Source organism: Falco biarmicus, chromosome 1 (genome assembly GCF_023638135.1).
Source record: "Falco biarmicus isolate bFalBia1 chromosome 1, bFalBia1.pri, whole genome shotgun sequence".
NCBI lineage: Eukaryota > Metazoa > Chordata > Aves > Falconiformes > Falconidae > Falco > Falco biarmicus.
The window spans coordinates 56,085,951-56,107,447 of NC_079288.1; the positions used below are offsets into that span (position 1 = coordinate 56,085,951).

Genomic DNA, 21,497 nt, shown 5'->3' on the forward strand with positions numbered 1-21,497 from the left:
TGTATCGTGTTCAGATATTTAACGCTACTCTGCTTTGGTAGTGCCGGGGAGAAAACATCACGCTATACAACAAGCAAGCCCAGGAGAAAGCCTCCTCCCCTCACACACAACGCTTCTTTAGATTACTTACTGCCAGCAGTTCTGCTTGGGCTGACACCGTTCTCTAGAAGCAACACACTGAGGTTCAGATCCAACTTTGCAGCTGTGCTCATAAATTCCAGTAAAGGATTCCTGCTGCCATAACTCTTTAGCCTCAAGCTGCAGCCTTAATGGCTTCCTCACCTGACTTCCACCAGTAGTTACCCGGCATCACTCTCATTCTCCTCCAGCGTTACGCATTTGCCGTAGATATGTACTGCAATCTCGGCAATGTGTAGTAGAAGCTGTAACAGTTAACCTAATGCAGTTAACCTACAGGTGTTCCTGTCCAAGCGAGCAACAGTTTCAGATGTGTTTTCTGCTGCACTCCCTTGCTGGGGACTAGTGTTAGCCCTACGTTTCACACTGCCTTTAAGCGCTGCAGAAATGGAGTCAAGCCACTCCTTTACACGTTGCTTTCTCTTTTGGAAAGCTTCTGCAGAAACGATTCCAAGCCTCTGCACAAGCTGCACACAGAGTGGGACTCCAGGACACGCCTCTCACCCAGCATTCCTCCCCATCCGTCAGCTCGCGCGACCGTGCTCGCGTCCAGGGGAGTTCTGACCTCGGTGACACAGATCAGGAAAAAAAGGTAAAGACACGAGGGCTACCGTACATGGATTCCTATCACAGTATGCGTTCTTAGTTCTCTTGAGGATGGTGTGGGACTTCAATGGCCAGATTTCCCACCGCCACCACCCCCGTGGGGAGACTACTGGCTTTCGTATTTAGCATTTACTCCTTAGTTGCTCTCCCCTACCTGGAAGTTGCTATGGGCAATCACTGGTGGAACGACACAGCTGAAACTTGTTCTCTAAAAAGCAGCCTGTCAATCTGGCATGACACATGCAAGGGGCTTTCCACGTAGTAAACACTCTTAGCGTTTCCTTGCGGTGTCTCTGAAGTGCCGCGTACACGGCGCTCATGCAACATCACCTTTTGCAGGCTGGCGTCCTTTGCTCACACTGTGGCAAACCTGATGGGACACCCTGGGCTAGGCCATAAAGCCCACACTCACACAGCTAGGGCTAAATGGAAACACATGCAAAAACTGTCACGAATCAGCTTCTCTTCTTTCATGGTCACTATCCCGTACGTCTTCTAGGTGCTGGATAAAATCAGCCAACTTTTGGAGACAGACTCCCTTACCAAGATCCAAGAATGGTTTGCAAGGGCAAGTAAACAAGGTAACAAAGATACACACCTGCATCCCTTTCTGAGAAGCACGCGCTCTTGTACATTCACATCAAACCCTGAAATTCTCATCGACCTGAGCTGAGTGGCGTTGCCGAGGTGGAAGGAATTGGGACCAGCAAAGTGCGCTGGGCCCAGCTGTGGCTGCGCTGAGCAGTCAGGTGACAGCAGACAGAAAGCAGTCACTCACACCTCAGCGCTCTCCGGTTTGGTGCGGGGCGGAAAAACGCGCTCTCCCACTGGGGCTCTGGGCGGCTGGGGGCGGGCAGAAAGCAAACAAAATGTCTCTCTCGTGTCTTTAAGCCCTTTGAAAACGTGGTAAGGGAACTCCTGAATTCACCCCCAAACATCCAGATCAGCAGCAAGTGGGAATTTGAACAAAATTTCTGCTACCTTCACGTTTCAGAGAAAGACTTTGTGTTCAGCCTGGTGGATTGAGAACTGACTGAGAAAGACGTGCTGAAATCTGAGGAAGGTGCAGCAGAGAACATCAACAGCCCGACTCTGCTGAAGCCTCTCCCTCCACATCGGAGAAGCCTAGACGGGGAAATGACGCCGGCCACGTAAAACCTGCAGGGAGGTTGCCACAATGAGGGATAAGCTAAACCCCACAACCAGAAATTTTTGGGTTCTCCTCCTGTGAAAAAGGTAACTTTGTGATTGCAGTTGATCATGGCCAGCCTTCGACAAAAATGCTCCTAAGTACAAGCCACGCCAGGCAATTTGATACAAGTGTAGTTACACGTGTATCACATTTGATACAAGTTTGATACAAGTACCAAGTTTTAGCAGCACTGGAAACCCCTTGGAGAGCAACCTCCTTTTACATTGCGGTGCACGGTTTATACCTACAAAGACCATCAGGGCACTGGACTATCTCCCTTACGAGGACAGGCTGACAGAGCTGGGCCTGTGTAGCCTGGGGAAGAGTGAGAGGGCATCTCCTCAGTGCACATAAATATCTTTAGGGCAAGTGTCAAGAGGATGGGGCCAGGCTCTTTTCAGTGGTGCCCAGCGTCAGGACAAGGGGCGACGGGCGCCAACTGAAACACAGGAAATTCCATCCGAGTGTGAGGGAAAACACCTTCACTTGGAGGCTGTCGGAGCCCTGGCACAGGCTGCCCAGAGAGGCTGTGCAGCCTCCTTCCCTGGAGATACTCAAACCCCACCTGGACGCGACCCTGTGCAACCCGCTCGAGGCAAACCGGCTTTAGCAGGGGGTTGCACGACATGGCCTGCACAGGTCCCTTCCAACCCCAGCCGTTCCGTGAGCCTGTGACATTCTGAGGTCTGCTCCTGTAAGTCACACGCAAGCTGAAACTCCCTCTGCCAACAAACTCTGGCATCCGCCCTCATCTGACATCTCGCCCTCACTCTCTGCAGGCTACGTCAGGCCTCCTCAGACCTTTCCAGCTACCAAAGCCCACTCTTGCACCCTCTACCCAGTCAGGGCAAGCCAAACATACTGGCGCTGCCAAGGAACGCCACCGTCACCTCTTTGTGCCCCTTCTGAAGCACACAGAGGCAACACAAGCCAGTCCCAGCGTACGTGATCATTTTAACAAAGCCACTCATGCCAGCTCTGACGCTGCCAGCATTTACTATTGCTTGGAACTCAGCTGGAGGAGAGGGTGAAGAGGAATCTTACCTAAGAACTAGAAGGAGGAAGAGGAAACCTCCAAAGCAAGCACCTCTGCTTTTCGACAGCGGTGCCCAGTGAGGCTTCTTTGCCAAAGAGCAGATGTGCTTCTATACTCTCAGCTGCGTACCGAACAAAGCCAAACGAGCCTAACAGCATCCTAAGCCTAGCCTCGTAATATACAGCTTGCTTTTCCAAAATGTTTTCCAGAAAGGGAGAAAGAACATCTTTTGTTCGCAACGCTGAGAAAGAGAGGTCCAGCGCAAGCAGACACGCTCTTCCCAGGGAAGAGCTACAGCTGAGAAAGTGTGGTGGAAACAAGAGGCCGTCCTGCCCTCACACTCTACCAGAAATCTCACCTGTACCACGGCCGCCCCCAAACCACGGATATCCCTTTTCCAGCGGAGGCCTCCCCTATTCACAGCCGCTGAAGCATCTCCCAGCCACCTTCACATACAGAAATATGTGACCTGAGCACTTAGATTATAAAGACAGGCGTTCAGACTTCCTAATAAAACAATTTGATGTTCATTGTATTTTGTCCTCAAGTCATTCAACCCAACCATGCTGCACAGGTACATGAGACGCGAGCTAAATGAAAAGAGGGACAGAGGCAACGCCTTTTGGCATCAGGGTCATCTGTTTGCGTGACTCAGCCAGGCCTGCACAAAGAGCTCTTGTGTGTAGGCTTGGCTCTGCAGTCACAGACATACTGCGGTAGGAAGAGGGGCACGCACACCCTGTCTGCAGAGATGCACACCAAGCCCTAGGCACTGGGGAAGAAAAGAAAAAAAAAAAAAAGAAAAAGAAAGACCCTGGACTTGCCACATGTGGCCTGCACAATGACTGCAGTCGTCTGCCTCACAGCAAGCTGGAATTTGCTTTCACAGCTCTCACGACTGGCAGAGAAGCAGCACACACTGTAGCATCCAATGCGGAGGGGGGAGACACGGGCGAGACAGGATGAGACCAAAACCAGCCTTCCAATGCACCGTGCAAACCTCGAGCCGTTGAAATACAGCCAACAAGGACAGAAATGCATCTGGCCCTTTTTCAGGCCCTGTGAGTGGACTGTGAAAGCGGAAGAATTGGGGCTTACCCATCTAAAAGATACCTCTGCCAATTAAATCTCACAAAAACAAGGCAAGGTGACAAGTCAACCCTACTCCCATCTGTTTTCCAGACTCAGATGATTCGGTGCAGACAAGCTCACTCAAGGCATCTGGCCGTTTGCGGGGAAGGAGAGAAACCCTGGCAGCACAGCGTTAAAGAAAGAGGAGCTTAGCTCAGCGCAGAGCTCAGTGTTCTCTTTCCAAGGGCCCCTGCCTTCAAATCATGCCTGCTATAGTCACAACTACCACCTCCATTCCCATCTCCCGCTGCAGGAGAGGAGTATGCCAAGACCCGGTGGCCTACCTCAGCTCGGCTTTCTCGTGCTGCTCACTCACTGCTGCACGTGCCCAGCTGTGCTAGAGCCCCCAGCGGAGCAGGCTGGTAAGGCTGAAGGAACGTGTGGCCGCACATTCAGGAAACAGAGTTTTTATGAATGGCTGGCCAAAGGCCAGTCACACAGAGTGGGCATTACTCAGGTCTGCCTGCCAACTCAGACCACAGAGGCAGAAACTCATTCGCACAAAGCCATGTAAATGGGGAACATTTTCCGAGATATGTAATTTCTGTACAGCTGCACAAGACTAGGAGTCTGCCGTCTGCAGTAAATGGGGACGGAGCTTCTAGCAGGACAGGAGCTGGCAGTGCTTTGCAACTTCCCTGGTGTCTTAGGTGTAAACACTACAAAGTCAGCTGGAAACCAGACAGCAGGGTTAAGTGACCACACACTGACAGGGCTGTGGTAATGACTTGTTGAACGGGCCACACTTGAACTTGACCAAATGCTTTTGGGCTGTACTCATGACTGTCTTAGTCCCATTCAAATCTCTGTCCTGAGTGTTTCCTACCAGCTGTCCCTCAGCACCATGCTGCAGCAGCTGAGCCTGAAAACCTTAATTACATCGCAGAGGCCTCACAGGATCACTACTGAACAGAACCAAAACTAAAGCAACCACATTAATGTAGTCTTTCAACAGCACGGTTGCATTCCCTCCATGAACTTTGAAGCTGACAGGTCATGGAACAAACGTGGTAAGAGCCAGAAGGGCAATAGTTTGCAAGGATAGTTACAATCAATTGCACCTTCTCACCCATTTCCCTTTCCAAAGCACCCATGACTGTATTTGCTAGACGTCTGACAACAAAGATCTCTCAAGGGCACTTCACCCATCCTAGTAATAAAGAGAAGAACAAGGTTATGTTCAACGTGTGACTCAAGATAAGCATTAAAGCTGTTTGTGTTACGTTATCCTTGATCCCACCTGCCTGCCTTATTAGAGGCCTGGATTCACTAGCACGAGAAGCTGAAGCAGATTCTTACAATCACGTCAGGGTGCAGCAGCGGCAGAGTAACTCTCAAGACTGCTCTGTGAGGCAGCGACGTTTCTGTGTCCTCTGATAAAATTAGATGTCCCAGCTTCTGAACTATTGCTTGTCCCTACCCCAAAAAGCTGGGAGTCTCTAGTCTTTAGGATGTGTCTGCTGTTACTGAGAAGGTTCGGGTAGTACCCTGACTTCAACAGTCACACATCCATGTCAACTATTGCTAAATGCTCCGTGAAGTCCTCAGCTTGCAAACTAAGCTTCTTCTGCAAGTACTCTTTTCTATCCTTCTCCCGAGACGTAATCTTATCACTGCAGAGCTGGCCCACTCGAGAAATACGTGAACTCTTTGGAGTGCACAGCAAACGCAGAAGTAAGCAGGAGTTATCCACTGGATCGTGATGACTGAATATGGCCAAGTTTTCAGAGCCTCCTGAAAAACAAAAACAAACACAGAGCGCTAAACTCAGCTACCTGTGCAGCCGTTCCAAACAATGTCATGAAGCAGTCAAGAAGTAGAATAAAATGCATTAGAATAACACTGACTATTACCAGCTCTGTAACTTACTCACTGTAGTTAAGTAAAGGAACACTTCAATTCTATCTGAGAACGACAGGAAGCCAGAAGAAATGCACTAACAGTGTCCTCGCAAGAAAGTCAGTCATGCCGCACACCTGGATTCTACAATTCACACCAGGGTAACCGACTTCCCCAGCCCACACCCACTCTCCTTCTACATGAGAAGACAAGAAAAAATATCTAACAGGTGTTCCCTGCAACAAAGTAAGATGAGATTAAAAATACTGAATCACTCAAACGTCCCCCAATACGCATTGCTGGCCCCCCTGACTTCTCAACCAGCTGACCACTGCTGCAGAGGTAGGACGTACTACCTGGCGAGTCCGCGACCTTCTTCACAGAGGCAGCCACAGGCACTCGGGCATTAAACAAAGACACAGGACACAGCATGTGAAGTACGTGGCGGCACGTATATCAGGACCCAAGCAAAATACAGCACAAGGCCAAGACCGCTCAGCATGCTTTTTCCCAGGCGTGTCGGTCCATGGCCAGCCTACCAGCCTCCGCTTTCATGCTGCAAAAAGACGCTGGTGAGACAGGAGGACTGCCTCCCTGCTCTCTCAGGAGGAGTTGCAGCACCATGGCAAGCGCTGGAGGGGTCACAAATCGCACAAGCACGCTTGCTTTTACAAGCTGTTCTCTCAGAACCTCTCACAAACGTCCAAAGCCAAAGGTTTCAGCGTCTCGCATTTGACCTGACGCTGGGGCAATTTTCATGTGCTGCAACTAATTTGGCTGTTTTCAACAGTAACTTCACACTGGACTCACTGCAAGAATGGGCCCTTTGGGGCTTCTTGAACACGTCGCTTCACATAGCCGCAACCGGCTGCCTGAAAGCAAATCACCGCTTTACTCTCTTAGGATCGTGTCTACAGCTGGTGAATACACTGATGAACAGCCAGGCACCTGAAGCATTTAGAAAAGGGTCAGTGCGCACATCGGTGTGAGTCCAGGCCCGCCAAGAACAGCCTCTTCTAGGTGGCTGCAGAAGTGTAGGACGCTGAAAGGCTGAGAACGGCAGCAGCAGCCAGAGGGCTGAGCCCATCGAAACCCCAGTCTACTCTCGCTTGCTGTTCTATCTCGCCAGTTAACACATCCCAAGGACAGCATCCGGGAGAGACGACGCATGACCACAGGCATGAACTTCAGCCTAGTATCACCTGACGAGCTTAGCACAAAGAGAGAGCAAAGGGAAACAGCAGCAATGCCCCAACTCCTGGCTAAGGCGCCAGCGAGAGGACAGGAAGAGCGGGCGACTGAGACAAGCAATGTGTACAAAGAGGCCGCACAGCCGGTCCCCAAGCTGCTGTGATGCTGCCGAGCTGGAAGGCTCCCGGTGCCAAGAGCAACATACCGCAGAGCACCTTTTCCTTCTCTTTCTCCACAGGCAGGTAAGCTTCAGATTTGCAACAGCTTGATCTGAAAATACGTGCATGCGCACGGCGCGGGTGCGTTGGCCTCATTTCACTGGCAACGATGCAGGACAGGCTGCGTAATGCCGTAAGAGGCTTTCGGACCCACTCAGAAAGTCTCCAAAGTCCCCAGTTTGTCTGTGCCACCTGCTCGTGCACTCTCAAGCCTGAGGAGATGAGGCACGTGTACGAAACCATCTTAAGGAAACCTTAGAGAGGCTGAAGAGCCTTAGATCAGGTTTAATAGGTGCTATGTGCATTAACGCGCAGAACCTCAGCTGTAACGATGTAGCTCCTTGTAATTGCATTGCTTGGCACGTTTACATCAGAGAATCAGTGTAATAGACGGTGGGCATACTCACGCTGCACTTCTTGTTACAGAAATAAGAGCAGCAATGCTCTCATGAAAAAGCTGATCTCGTTTCGGGAACAAAAGCAATCACATTTCTGTAAAGCCTAACAAAAAAGCCCACATTACTTGAGCCACTAGCCACCCTTCTAACAGAACAGGCTTTTCTACGGCTGTTCAAAAAGAACAGACAGAAACGCACCGACTGTAGAAAGCCACAACCTGTTGGTTGCCAACCCTTTACAGGCCTGTGGGGATCCCACTTCTACTCTCCGTTTGAAAGCAGTAACAACAGAGGGAGGAATGAAAATGGATACAAGCCAAGCCATGCCTGGGTCAGCCCCCTGATTCCAGCTCAGCTCAGAACAACAGTTACGATGACGTCTTCTTACGCTCTTCAGCTGACCCGCGCGGAAGCTGTACTTGCTCAGAAGCTGCAGTTACCTGGCTAGTCCCTACAGGAGAAAGGGATGGGGCAGGCTCACAAGCCTGAAGCGAAGCCACGCTTCCACGGTCTCCGTTTCCGTCCTTTGCAAGAGCACTTCAGTCAGTTAGAAATGAGTGGAACCAGAACATCCAGCCAAAACTGAGACTATGCCTCTTTTTGTAAAGGAAAAATATTTGACAGAGAAAACAATGCACGCAGGATCATGTCATAAATCAGACCTACTGAAACTCAGTAAGTGACTTGAAAGAGAGAGCTCCTGTCTCCTGGTACTGTTCTGAGGCTCCGTGATCAATTTTGCTAGGAGGACCGAGAAGTAACCAAAAGCGATCGTGACGCCTCAACTCCATGCGCACCATGTGCCAACCAAGGCACGTGATTCGCGCTTGCGCAGACGTCCAACCTGCTCAAGCTGAAGTCTAAAGCATTGGCGTAACCCCACGCTCGTAGCTCATCTAGCGACCCCAGCTATCTGCGCATGGTATACAAGTCAGCGTGGCTCAGCTGATGAAGGCAGTTTGGTTGCTGGTGATTGTCTGTTGAGGAGCTCAGGAAAATTAGAATTTCTGCTTGTTTGTGCCGAGTGTTCATGCACACTTGGCAACGGCACTAGCGGAACAGGTTGTGAGGTCACCATTCACCGCTTTCAAGAAAACTTAGGGCAGAAACAGAGAAGGCGGCATCCATTCAAATAGCATCTACTAATGCTCTTGGGTAACGTGCCCAACTTGGTATGTAGAAAAAATCACATTTAAAAGAATTAAAAAAAAAAAAAAAAAAGGAATGCAATCGCTTCCTTGGGAAACAAAATAAATTCTACATTTGCCATTACTTTATTTTTTACAAAAATAAGCTATTAATACGGAAGCTTCAGGGTAAAAAACCACATTTATCTTTGCCCTTCATGTCCAGGAACAGCTCTGGGCCAGCTACGGAACTATCGAGCATTGGGACAATCCGGTGTCACAAGGGCAGCAGATGGTCTTTGGAGCAGAACCACTTCACGTCCAAACTTCATCCCACGGACTACGTGTCCCATCTTTCCCATCGTCTCATTGTGAAGCCTAGTCGCTGTCCGAGTCATCGTCTCCATCTTTTTTTCCAGACAGAGCACGCTTGGACGAATCATCGGCCTCTCCCAATGCAACAGCCCCTTTCCGCTGTGGCAAGACACTGAAGAAGGCGTCCTTCCAGTCTTTCTTCTCCAGGTACGCCAGGATGATCTCAAACACTGCAACATCAAGAAAGACCACCAGCTCTTCAACAAGGAGGTAAAAGAACTGCTGATAGCACCACCTCCCACATCCATCCTTACAGAGCTTCTCATGCATTCGCTTGCAGCATCTTCAGGCTAAATCTGGTGAAGCACAAGCAGAAGCGCACACGGCAAGTCTGCTACAGCCGCAGCCTAAAGCCAAGCACACTGTGAGCCCCCAGTTACTACCGCAGCGCTTTCCTGCAGCGGCTCCACTTTGAATTAATTGCCCTCGGGGACAGAGAGGAACGGCCCCCCACTACTGCAGCTCTCACCACTGCCCTTTATACAGGCACTAATGCTTTCCCACATTCGTTTGACAGGAATATTGCTGTGGATGCACCTTGACAAGGACTTGGTCCCCTCCCTAACATAAGCGCAGCCCAAAGTCTTCCTGAAACCTGCCGTCATTGTCTTCCTCTTACTTTTCCACCTGCACTTGTGGCAAAAATCCTTATTAGTCTCCAACTCCATGACCCCTTCTTGCCGTTTCTAGGATGCTGACTCTAGCAGCCATCTCCTCCTCCTCCTCCTCCTCCTCCTGTTTCAGCTCCTAAAACTTTCCCTAAGTGACAATAACCCCAGACAGCATTACATACAAACCTCACTGGCAGATTCTTGCCTAGAACAACCCCAGGCTATCCAAAAACCCACTCAACACAGACTGTGGCTCGGCAGCAGCAGGCAAGGCTGCAGGAGGCCCTCTGGCTGGCGAGTAAGCCAGACCTGGATGACAAATGCGGGACAGAGGGGTGGCTCGTCTGGCTGGGGGCTACAGGAATAGTGCTGACACCACCGGAGAATGCTGACTTCAAAGAACGCCCGCAGCACAAGCAGCCTCAGTGCCGAGCGACAGCATACGAGAAAGGTTCAAAGGAGCCCTGGAGGGGAAAAAAGCCTGACAGAGAATTAGGCAGGCATTCAGAAATGGGGGAGCAGCATGGACCTCATACTCGCCGAGAGCCAAGTTACAGAAAACTGTCACATTTACTAGAGGCTTCCTGCACCCAGGCTGACGGGACAGCCAGCTGCTCCCTGGGACGCTGATACTGAAGAGCTGGCCATTTCACTAAGCAGGCTATTCACCTGCAATGTACTGTGAAGGCATGAGCTCTCCAAGGACTGTATCACTATCGCTGTTACTGCAGAAAGCACCTGTGGCAAAAATGCCGGCTGAAGAGACAAGAGGAGTGTAAGGAGCACGTTTCCTCTCCCTTGCCTTGGAACTTCCTTTATCTGCATAGTGAAAACGGAACTGATGGAAACACAGTGGCTTCCACAGGAGAACAGAGGCTCCTTGGATGGGCTGCGATAGCAGCAACAGTCTTGTGCAAGGACACAAGGCGGCAGTGGGAACAGCCGGCAGCCTCCACTGCAGGCTGGAATGAAGCAACACCGTCTTGTAGCGTACGTTACAAAGCATTAGCCTTGGCATACAAACTTGAACAGAAGGAAACACACTCTCCCAGCTACACCTGCAGCTGTGCTTTGCAACACAGTGTTTTACATGGATCTCAGATCATCCAAGCTTGATAGTTCCAGGTCGAGTCAAGGAAAAAAGAAAAGTCTCCTCTTACACCGTGTCAGTTTCCTGGCATCAAGTATTTCACACATACCCGTCTCCCTCATGCCTTTTTAACATGGCAATGCAGGCACTGAACTGCCCGTGGAAATGCATGGAGAGTCAATCCCAGGAGAGGAGGATTCTAAGTAAATAAGCAAAAAGCAACAAGCAAGTTGCCCTGTTACTGACACCGCCAGTCTCCCACCACCAGACGGCCAGTTTCATTAAGGCGCTTCAAAGCCTGACAAGGCCGCTCGGAAGGACTTTCTCCTTCTACAGGACTTCCCAAATTCACACCTGTCACAAGAAGCTCCCCAGGGACAGGGCAGGCCCTGCAGTCTCCTCTGCTGAGCCCCGTACCGTCCTCGGCTTGCTTCCACTGCTGCACCGAGGCCAGAGTTACCAAATCAAAAGAGAAAGGGCGAGCAATGGTGCAGTTACACTAAGCAGCACGGTGGATGTACTCACAGCAAAACACAAAAACCTCGGTGCAAATGTCCTTCTCCTCACCTACACAAAATTTAGAACAGGAGACTGGAGAGGCAGCTTGATTCTCTCCACCTTACTCATGCCTTACTGCCCTGAAAGCTGTCTTTTAGGCTCAGCTTGTAATCTATCAGGGTTACCATATACAACAGCCTTTGGGACAGCTAGTAAAGGCAACTCTGCTTTTGGTGGTGGGGGGGTTGTGTTTCTTTCCTGCCCAGAAACCTTAAGCAAAACACTGCTCTAGTATAATCCTTGCCTTACGAAGTGTCTCCGCGTTAAGAGCCTTTCAGCCGTGATCTGAAAATGTTTGAGAAGGGCAAGGGAAGACAAGCTCACGCAAAATGAAAGCTCGCCAAATAAAGTGCAGTGAAATCAAATGCCTATTTAAATACCTGGCACCAGAAAAATGCACAAGACCATAAAGCAGATAAATGAAAGCATCAATTAAGCGACCCAGTATATCCAGCCCTTAAACATGTAGAAGAAAGCCTTCAGAAATATTGACACTAGAGGTCAGTATAAGATTATTGCAGGAAAACTCCAGCACAAAGCTATAGCTGGGATAACTTTGGATTAGTAACCCATAAAGTCCTATTATTGCCTACATAAAGCTACGGCTAAAGATCAAGTTTTAGAAATGTAAAATCTTAACAAAGACATGGATTCCGATGATAATACTATATTCTCCTCCACATGTAAATAATCTTTACTAGCATGCAAATACGTACCTCATCAACCAACGGCACTTTAAGAAAATAAAGTTATCAACAAGCAATGTGTTACAGAATCGAATAAACTTAAAATAAACTAAGGTAAGATAAAAGAATGTGAGGTGGGGCAAAACAGGCTTGGACACCATGCCAAAAACTTCCACAAAGGTCTGAGTAGGCTCTATTTTGCCTACACTTTTGTTTAATGACAGGGAAAGGTAATCTAATAGTAGAACTGAAAGTTTAAACGGAGTAGGATTCAAGACTCGGGTGAGCAATCGTATACTTCAATCAGAACCAAGAAAGCAGGTGCAGATACAGCTATGAAAACTCAGTCGGTGGAGTACTGCTGATAACAAATGAGGCGAGCCTACAGGTACCTAAGGAGTTACTGCTGAACAAAACTGTCCAAAGAGGTGAAAGCATTACAAATGTTTATCCTTCCCTGGGATAAAATACATGGGAAGTTTCAGCATTTTACTCACTTATACATTAAGCCTGGAAACAAGGCCAGGATGGTATGACTCTCAAAATTACTCATGGGACGTGTCAACACAACAGGAGGTGCACTTTTAAGGGGCTAAGACACCATCCTTTACATTTAATTGTGTCTAAAACAGTTAAAGGCCAGGTCAATTACTGTATCCCAAAGGCAACTAGATTCAAGTCCTATCAACATCACCAAGTAAGAGGTAGGCATCTACAGCACAGTGCACATGTTGAAGGTTCAAATGCTGAATATCACAAGTATATTCTAGAATAAAGTCATAATTTTGTGATTTAAAACTTACCATGATTGACAGCTAACACTTTCCGACTGTTCATCTTGACAAAATTCCCAAGCGGGAGCTGCGCGTGACCAATTCCCTGCTCTACAGCTTTTCTGTAAGTAATTCCCTGTGGGAAAGACACCAAAACAACTGGAATGAGAGTCACCGTTTCAGAGCAGCCCATACAGTTTCCTACAATTACATTTTCTGGCACGAGTTTTGGCCACAATCTTCCTTTAGGAGATAATTACAAAAGAGAAACTTACCCTGATTACACAGTACCTGCTTCAAGGGCTACCTCTGTAAAACTTGATACTTTGAATATATGACACATTGTGAGTACTGTCAAAAGGATCATAAACAAAACTGGTGCATGCAGCCACAGTTCTAGAAAGTGTCAGCCACAGCCTGCTTTAAAGGTGATCTTACAAAGTTACTCAGATCGCAGTAACCAGGTATTTTTCCAGAGGAAGAGTAAAGGAAAAAGAAATGTTGTTTTCTTTTTTAAACCTGGCAACTCCCGTGTCCAAGATGGGAAAAAAAGACCTCTTAACACTGTGCAAACACTTTATACCATAATGACTATATCAAGGATCTGCTTTAGCTCTCTCCTAACTTTCAGCTGTGGACTAGTTGCTGAGGTACCACTTCGTAAGGTTTAGGACCCATCCCTTTTTGGGGGATCATTGAAAATATCAGCATCACATTGCAATATTAAACATGTCACCAGAAACTACATAAAAGTATCTTCGAAGAAAAAGCAGTAACAGTGCTTTAATTTCCTGGCTGCAGTCTTTGTGACATTCCAGGTCCACACAGCATGATCCCACATACAGGTATGGAACCAGATGCCAAAGGTATGTCTGTTACTTAGCCAAGTTCTCCTGACAAGCAAACGCATTAAACTGAGACATCCAGGATTCAAGCGCTGTTCTTCATCTGTATTTGGGCACATGCACATACAAGCGCACGCACATGCACAGACACACAAGTACATGAACAGAAACCAAACCCTTTTGTCTGAAAGTAGAACCCTCAGTAAGCTGAGCAGTGTTATTAATTCCATTCCTAGATTTAAAATTAAAAAATAAAATCCTACCTAAAAAGCTCAGCATGGCTGCACTTTGGAACACAACCTATTGCTAGCAAGTTTTACTTTATAGCTACCAGAACTACCAAGTCTTTTTCCCCATTTCTTCAAAACTTTTTTGAATTAAGTCTTTTTTGAATAACTTTTCTTGTTATTTATTTTTGTTAGCTCACACAGGAACAGCATTAATGTCAAATAAGGTGCAAGGGAAAAAAAAAAAAAAAAAGGCTCTGTAAGGAAACGGACCCCACAGTTTACCTTGTGGTGATTGTGATCCACCAGTCCTCCAATCACATAGGCTTTCTTCTCATCGAGCTCACTGAGAACATCTGGGGAATCTGAGGTAAGATATACTAGGTCTTCTTTCTTTATTAGCTCACTGTAGTGCTCTGTTCTAATTTGGATATCCTGAAAAAAAGGTAGTTGAAAGAAGTTACATTCAATTATTTCTGATTAATTGCTGGGCAAGATTTACAGACCCGAGATGGAACCAGCAAAAATAAATCCAATAGTATGTAGTCATTCCACACCCCTCATTCATGTTTAAGTGCATAGCCATAGCACAGTGCAGATCGATTTCTGCATAAGTAACTCACAGGTCCTACAGCACTGACTTGTAAAAATCACCAGAAAATTTTCTGAAACCCCAAAAGAACTTTACGAATCCTTAAGTTCTTGTGATTCCTTTCAAATGTTAACATATTTCTCCTAGGGATCCAAGTAATTTTCAAGTCCACCTTCCTAAAAAAAAGTCAAACCAGAAGTAAATGCTTAATTAACATTACTTCATTGATCAGAGAGGTTTATGCTATGCTTCTGCAAAGCAGCTATCGCAGAAGACATGCTAAAAGTAAAACTTCTTCTTTACACAGAGTGCTCTTCATCTGAAGTTGCTGGAATACTGGTTTAACAGGAAGTCGCAAAGAAAGCCAACATGAGTTTGACCATAAGACAATCCACTTCTCTAAAGACCACTTTAGTGTTGAGAGGCAACATGACTGAAGTGAAGGTGCACACAAGAGAATCACATCATGACTTCAGAGCCTTATTTTTTGCCAAGAAAAAAAACCCCATTGTTAAGACAGATGACTGTCAGAACTGCCGAAATCAAGCAGTCTTGCTTGGTCTATCAGAGAACGGAAACTGTTTAATAACACCGGTAAAAATAGATGTGTGCAGAGTTTTTCAAGCAAAAATCAAATCTAGATTCAACACAAGCAGTCTTTGGCTTATTTAAGTTAAAGTAGTTAAAAACACAAAGACCCACACCATTTCTAACATGCTACTGCTCTGACGTCATAGAAAAACCCACATGGAAAAAGCACAGGTCCCTCACAACGAACAACCTAGTTAGCAACTATAATCAGGACGACTTTTTCTCTTTTTACAGAAATAGTCAATTATTCACCTTCCAGTTCACCCATCCTTTGTCATTTTCATTCATGTTGCACTTCAACTGTCCCCCGTGGCTGGTCAAATAAAACTTCGAAAAGAACAAACAAGAGGTACAAAATACTGAAATGTTAACACGTCAGTCTGTTTCCTCTCTGTACAACACACTTTCTACCCTTAACTATTTGCTGGGTTTAGTTTTGGGGTTTTTTTTGCTGGTATTTGCTAGTTCTAGCTGCTAGTATTAAAACCAATAATTCTTTAGATGAAGTGGTACTAAGACCATATTCATACATATTTAAAAGACAAATATGCACTTACAGTCACTTTTTTTTTTTTCCATCTGTTGAAGATAATACTGGGCATCACAGTATCTTAGTGGCATGCCAGTATTTGGCACTCTTCATCTGCATGCACTCACTTTTTTTCATATATATGGAGAATTTTGTAACATGTGGCTTGAAAATTAACCTACTACAATAGAAATAATTCTCTCACTAAAAGAGGCAGATTTTTTTTCTACTACAGTTCTCACCACTTAAGCCACAGCTACCTTTCTCATATGCTTGATACATGGCAATACAGTCAGTGCTCAGATTGTTTAAACATACCTGCACAGAATGGAATGCTTTGCGATTTTCTGCATAACATCTCTGAATTTGCTTGTGAAGCTTCTTAACATCCTGTATACAACACAATTTGTTTTTACATAGTCCTTCAGACAGAGCACCACAAAATGCTTTACCATGAGCCAGTCAGAAGCTAAAGAGAGGAAAAAGGAAGCTTTTAACTGGCAAAAGCGATACTGATAGTGTGGACATCAAACCCTGAGAAAAAAACAGCCATTGTGAAGGGATTACGCTGACAAGGAAACACATCTTCCACAAAAGTGTGTTTAGAGACACCTCTACATGTGTGCTTGATTTGCATGATTCTAGGAAATAAACAAAACAAAAAAAATCACTGGAATTTAATCATATGTAATAACATACTCAAAATTATCTGAGGAATCAAGCAGATTTATCGTTGTGACAACACCCATGAAATACATGAGAAAACCCTGAGAACATAACAGTTCATATTTCAGAAAACTGCGTTTGCTTAATTAACGTGAAGAAGCCCCAAATAATACAAATAATTTAGTAGCCGGCTCTGGCATTTTGACCTGAAAAATTGGAAACAGGTAACCAGTACTACTTAAAAGGCAACAGACTTAATTTTCAGCTAGTTATGGTTTTTGTATGGTATATTACACAGTTTTATTCTCAGTGCCCCCAAAATAGCAGTTTGTAAGTATAACTGATTCCCACTTTAAAATGAAATATCATTATATTGCTTTGATTCATGTAGTACTTTGAGAATGTTTTGTTATCTCTGTAAACTAGACTTTATCATTACAGTATTGTAATGCAAGTTTTTACAGACACTAGAAAAGCATTTAATTAACCCCACTGCCAAAGGCCACAGCCACCTTCGCTTACAATGCTTCAGCCTTGCCAAACATGTGCACAAGTGCCAGTTTTTAGATCACATTTAACAGGGGCTCTGCCTGCCTGACCAAGGAGGGAAATGTGTTTCACGAAGGACAAAGCTCAGCAAGAAACGCCCAGTCAGCACCTCCAAAACTATCAAGGGGGTTCTCTGGTCTCTTCTGGAGCGCTGCTGAAGGGTTCCTCAGGGAACCAAGTTCCAAAATGCCATCTGGAGCTTCCCAAAAATTCTGCAGTGAGGCAGCAAAAGCCTCCGCTAGTGCTATACAAGCCCGGCATTACACTCAACAAGTAGCCAGACTGGCTTTGCAAAAGCTTGAATTCAAGCAGTCCTGCAGAACAGCAAAGTCCCTGGCAGCAGCAGGGCTCAGGATAACAGGGAGGGGAGAGGTCTGCCTCAGAAACCAAAGGCTGCACTCCTAGAGGAGGCTGCAGATTAACATACTTTCCTAGTAGAGTTAAAGCTTTTTGATCTGAAAACACCACACCAAGTGCCTTGTTCGGTGGCTGAATATATCATGCTGAACTTTCTGATATTTACCTACCCTGTGATCATCTCACCCATCCTTTCATCCACTCTAAAATTTTAGGTATGAGCAGAATAGCGTCCTCCTGTCCCAACTGCTTCTCATGTGACTGAGAAGAAAAGCTCAGTATCATCATGACGCTCAAAATTCTCATTTCCACAGATACTTACTAACACGGCTGGGAACCTCACATCTACTTTGAAAGAGAAAGTAACTGGATGTGGCATTTGCAGCCCCTCTAGCAAAACTATTTTGAGGCAGAATTGCATCTAACTTCATGGTGAACACACGGCACAAACTGTTTCCATATTCCTGGTTTTGGAATCAAATCAACTTACTGCATCTCCATGAATGCAAACAGAATCTTTGGCAAGCTTAAATAAAGGTAACATTCCAAACCCTAAAAAATTCAGCTACTGACACAAGCAGGTCTGGGAGTCATCACAATCTGAAACATACTAACTGTCCTCTGCAAGTTGCTCTCCAGTTTCTGTGCTCTGACATTGCACCAATACTGTCACCAGAGGTTCTTTCAACATGTATATGTGATGGGTAAGTTCCTTTTACCTTCAGCACCATCAGATCGTCAAAGCTACAGTCCACAATGAGGCGAAGTGTACTAGGAACAACTTCCCTTCGCATACGCTTTCTGACATTCCCTTCATTATTGGAGTCCAATTTTGACTGACGTTCTAGTTTTCTCTTCTGGCGTTTTTCTTTTCGTTTCTGCCTAAATAAACAAACAAATCTTCAAAAAACAGTGCCAAACCTGCTGAGGTATGTGTTGTGCACATAAATGCATACTTTCATATCAAGGTGGCTGTCCCCTGACTGTGGTAGTTTAAACTTATCCTGTTGCTTGCATTTGTGCTAAGCTGATACCAGCATGAAACACACACTCCATCTTTCTGAGGTTCTCTATGTACCTCCAAAGACAGGCATCTAACACAAATTTAATGAACTCAATAGTGGAAGTCATGGATTTAAGGATGCTCTGAGTCAGGTCTCAGAATAGAAACAATCAAAAAGATTGTCAAAATTGCAGTATCAGGGTCAGAATGTGGGAGGCAATTTACCTCCTGTTCCACTGAACAGTTTTTCAAAAGGCTTCCGAAGCAATTGTTTCTTCCTCCTGCTCCCCCAGTGCGAGCAGGCAGTTAGTCGGGAGATCACATTCTGGAGACAGCTACTTTAACAACCACTGCCTCAGGAAGTCACTTCACATTCAGCACATCAAGGATAAACTACGACCAGCCCACTTGCAGATACATAACGCACTCTCTCAACAGAAAAAAACAGAAGCTCATCATCTTCCAAAACTATGTTAACAAATCATAAACCAACATAACTTGTAGCACAGCATTTCATGTGTCAAAAGAAATTTTTTTATTCACAGTCTTTGTAAGATTCACCAAGTACCAGCGCCATGGAAAGAGGGCACAGCCCATTCAGAAAGGCACAAGGCCACATGCTATTTCTCCCTTCTGACAAACCAAAACCACGCAAGTTTGAACCTCTCCTGATAGCCTCGGCAAGCTGAGAAACACTTCCAGTATGAAGAGGGGATGCTTACCTTTATACCTTCTTCATATGCAGGTGGAGTAGCCTGCTTTAAACCTGGCACGGGAGAAAACTGGTTCAACTGCCTTGACTTGCTAAAGCAACCTACACAGAAATTCTGCTGACACATGGTTACTATTGGCACTAAACACTAAAAATGTCCTTGGAAAGCTATTTTGCAAACCGTACCTCCGTAGATCTTTCTGTTCTTCCCACTGTTTCTGCTTCAGAAGCTTCTTCCTTTGCCTCTTGGACACGGGCTCAAGGCATTCTTCCTTGTCTGAGCCTGCCTCCTGTTTCCCTACTGGACTGTCACTTGACTTCACCTCTCCTTCCACATCAGGACCGTCAGGGGACATGGCATTTTCCATTGGCACCTCTGGCCTTCCTGTTGGCATTTCTGATGACATGAGCTTTTGGCCAGGTTCACCAACTTGTTTCTTAACACGTGATAAATATGTCATGAAAAGCAAACTTTTCCCTCACCAATTCTGTAAGACAAAACAATAGTACGAGTGTTATTAACAAGCTCGCATAGAGTAAGTATCACTCTGCACCTACCATAAACCTGAATAAAGAAACAATAATGAATAAGAGACAGCCTTTTTTTGTCTAAAGCTAGGTTAGTGTCTCTGCAAACAGTAACACATAAAATACTGCAGAGATAATAACCTGTGTTCAGTTCATGTCTAAAACTCTGCCTGCTACATCCACAGCTATTCCAGAGTTTGCAATTAAAAATCTTGTGAAAACACAACTGCCTAAAAGTCAGGAAGCGTACTGGCTTAAATGTCAAACAAAAAGCATAAGCAGCACTATTGCGTGTACAGAAACTATTTTCAAACAGAAAAAATCAGAGGTATCTTTCAATATAACTATGGCAGCATGTTAGAGAAATATAATTTTGAAGAGACTAAAGCCCAGGGGGGAGGTGGGGGGGGAGGAGGGGGGTTGTGTGTGTGTGAACTAGCTGTACCCCTCCAAAAACTAATTTTTATTTCTTCTGAGAACCAGAAACATTGGCCATCTGTCAGGGGGCAAAACACAGGAAATAAGGGAATGAACAACCTAAACTGTTACTCAGCAAAACACTCTCCGTTCGAATCAAATACAATTATGCCTTTCCAATGTACCTTTCCAATGGCAAGTGTTGTTTTTTCATACTAATGTGCCCCTATACTCAATGGTGGCACAGTTTTTCCAAAGATAACTACTTCACTGGAGAACACTGCATCTACAGAGCCAACATGCAGAAACAATGCCCTGGCTTCTTCAGTAACAGAAGAGCCAGAAAACTCAGAGCAGCAGAAAACCGTAAGGTTTGGTTAACACACCCCGATGTCCCAGTACGGCGGTGTTAAGACAGAAGGTCGAGGGAGTAGAGACGACTGTGGGTGCCAAACACCATGGCCTCGCATGGCATGAGTCTGCCACCACCACAGCACGCACGCCCCGCAGATACTGCGTTCTATACATACATCTGTTTACATATATATAGATACGTATACACACATACAACTATATATACGCGTATCTCTGTATACACACATTATATACGTAGAAACACACCCATTATTTCTGCTCACGCGCCAAAGTACCTCATAACTCCACAGGACCAACCTCCCCCGCCCACAGGAGCCCGCGAGGGCCGCGATCCCCCCACAGGCGGCAGCTCCAGTCGGGCGTGGGCAGGGGGGTCACACTCCCCAGGCCCTTGGGAGGCCGCCATTTCCTCCTCCTGCCATCTGAGGAAAGCCAAAGCCGAGCCCCAGCCCCAGCTCCCCGCTCCCCCTCACCGCCTCAAGGGGTAACGGACGCGGCGGGAGAGCCCGGGCAGCAACGTACCCGCCAGCCGCCCCACGCGCAGGGCCGCGGGCGGGGGGGGCCCGCGGAGGCGAGGAGGCGGCGCAGAAACCCCACCCCGCGCGCGCACCTCCCCGCCGGCCACGACTGCAAGTCCCGGCGAGCAACGGGCGGCGGTCACGCGGCGCTGAGGGGGCGGGCTCCGGCACGCGCGTCCAAGGCGAGCTCCCCGCTCCGCCCCGAGGAGCGGCTGTTGGCTGCGGCGGGGAGGGAGAGTTGCGCTCGCTCCGGTCCCGCCGGGCGCGGCGGGGGGGGAGCCACGCTGATGGCTCTGCCCGGAGCCGGCTCTGGTTTCACCTGGAACAGTTTGCAGCCGAACTAAAAAAAAAAAAAAAAAAAAAAAACACCAAAAAAACCCCGTATATTATATATATTTTAAAAAGCAACAAGCATAACAAATGCGTTTGAAGATCAGCCTCGGTGTGGGGGAGTTCTGACCTCAGCGACACGGATCAGCAAAAAAAGGTAAAGACACCAGGGCTACAGTACATGGATTCCTACCACGGTATGCCTTCATGCTGTAACTACTTTCGGCTTAGTATGTGAACAGAATCAAGGTGCTGAAAATCCTCCACCAGCTACTTTGCAGCACTGCTG

General features: G+C 46.7%; 1 protein-coding gene and 1 long non-coding RNA gene across 8 annotated transcripts; one reads left to right on the forward strand and one right to left on the reverse strand.

Moving 5' to 3' along the window:
* The first annotated feature begins 658 nt into the window (after positions 1–658).
* LOC130157918 (uncharacterized) lies at positions 659–2,297 on the forward strand. The gene is made up of 3 exons (XR_008825089.1): positions 659–730; positions 1,244–1,325; positions 1,739–2,297. It is a non-coding gene; the product is annotated as an uncharacterized LOC130157918 (long non-coding RNA).
* Positions 2,298–5,254: 2,957 nt separating this feature from the next.
* LOC130157886 (tRNA methyltransferase 10 homolog A-like) lies at positions 5,255–21,020 on the reverse strand. Of its 7 annotated transcripts, none has more exons than XM_056357917.1 (8): positions 20,883–21,020; positions 19,227–19,528; positions 18,045–18,207; positions 16,072–16,143; positions 15,477–15,551; positions 14,327–14,476; positions 13,000–13,105; positions 5,255–5,837 (listed from the first exon to the last, which is right to left on the reverse strand). In XM_056357917.1, exons 2-8 carry the CDS (start codon positions 19,499–19,501, stop codon positions 5,605–5,607), a joined length of 1,074 nt encoding a protein of 357 aa, XP_056213892.1. In that variant the 5' UTR covers positions 19,502–19,528; positions 20,883–21,020; the 3' UTR covers positions 5,255–5,604. The 7 variants fall into 7 exon arrangements, with proteins under 7 accessions (XP_056213892.1, XP_056213920.1, XP_056213912.1 ...); XM_056357945.1 differs by having other exon boundaries at positions 20,971–20,991; XM_056357937.1 differs by having other exon boundaries at positions 20,834–20,958.
* Between the last annotated feature and the right edge of the window lie 477 nt (positions 21,021–21,497).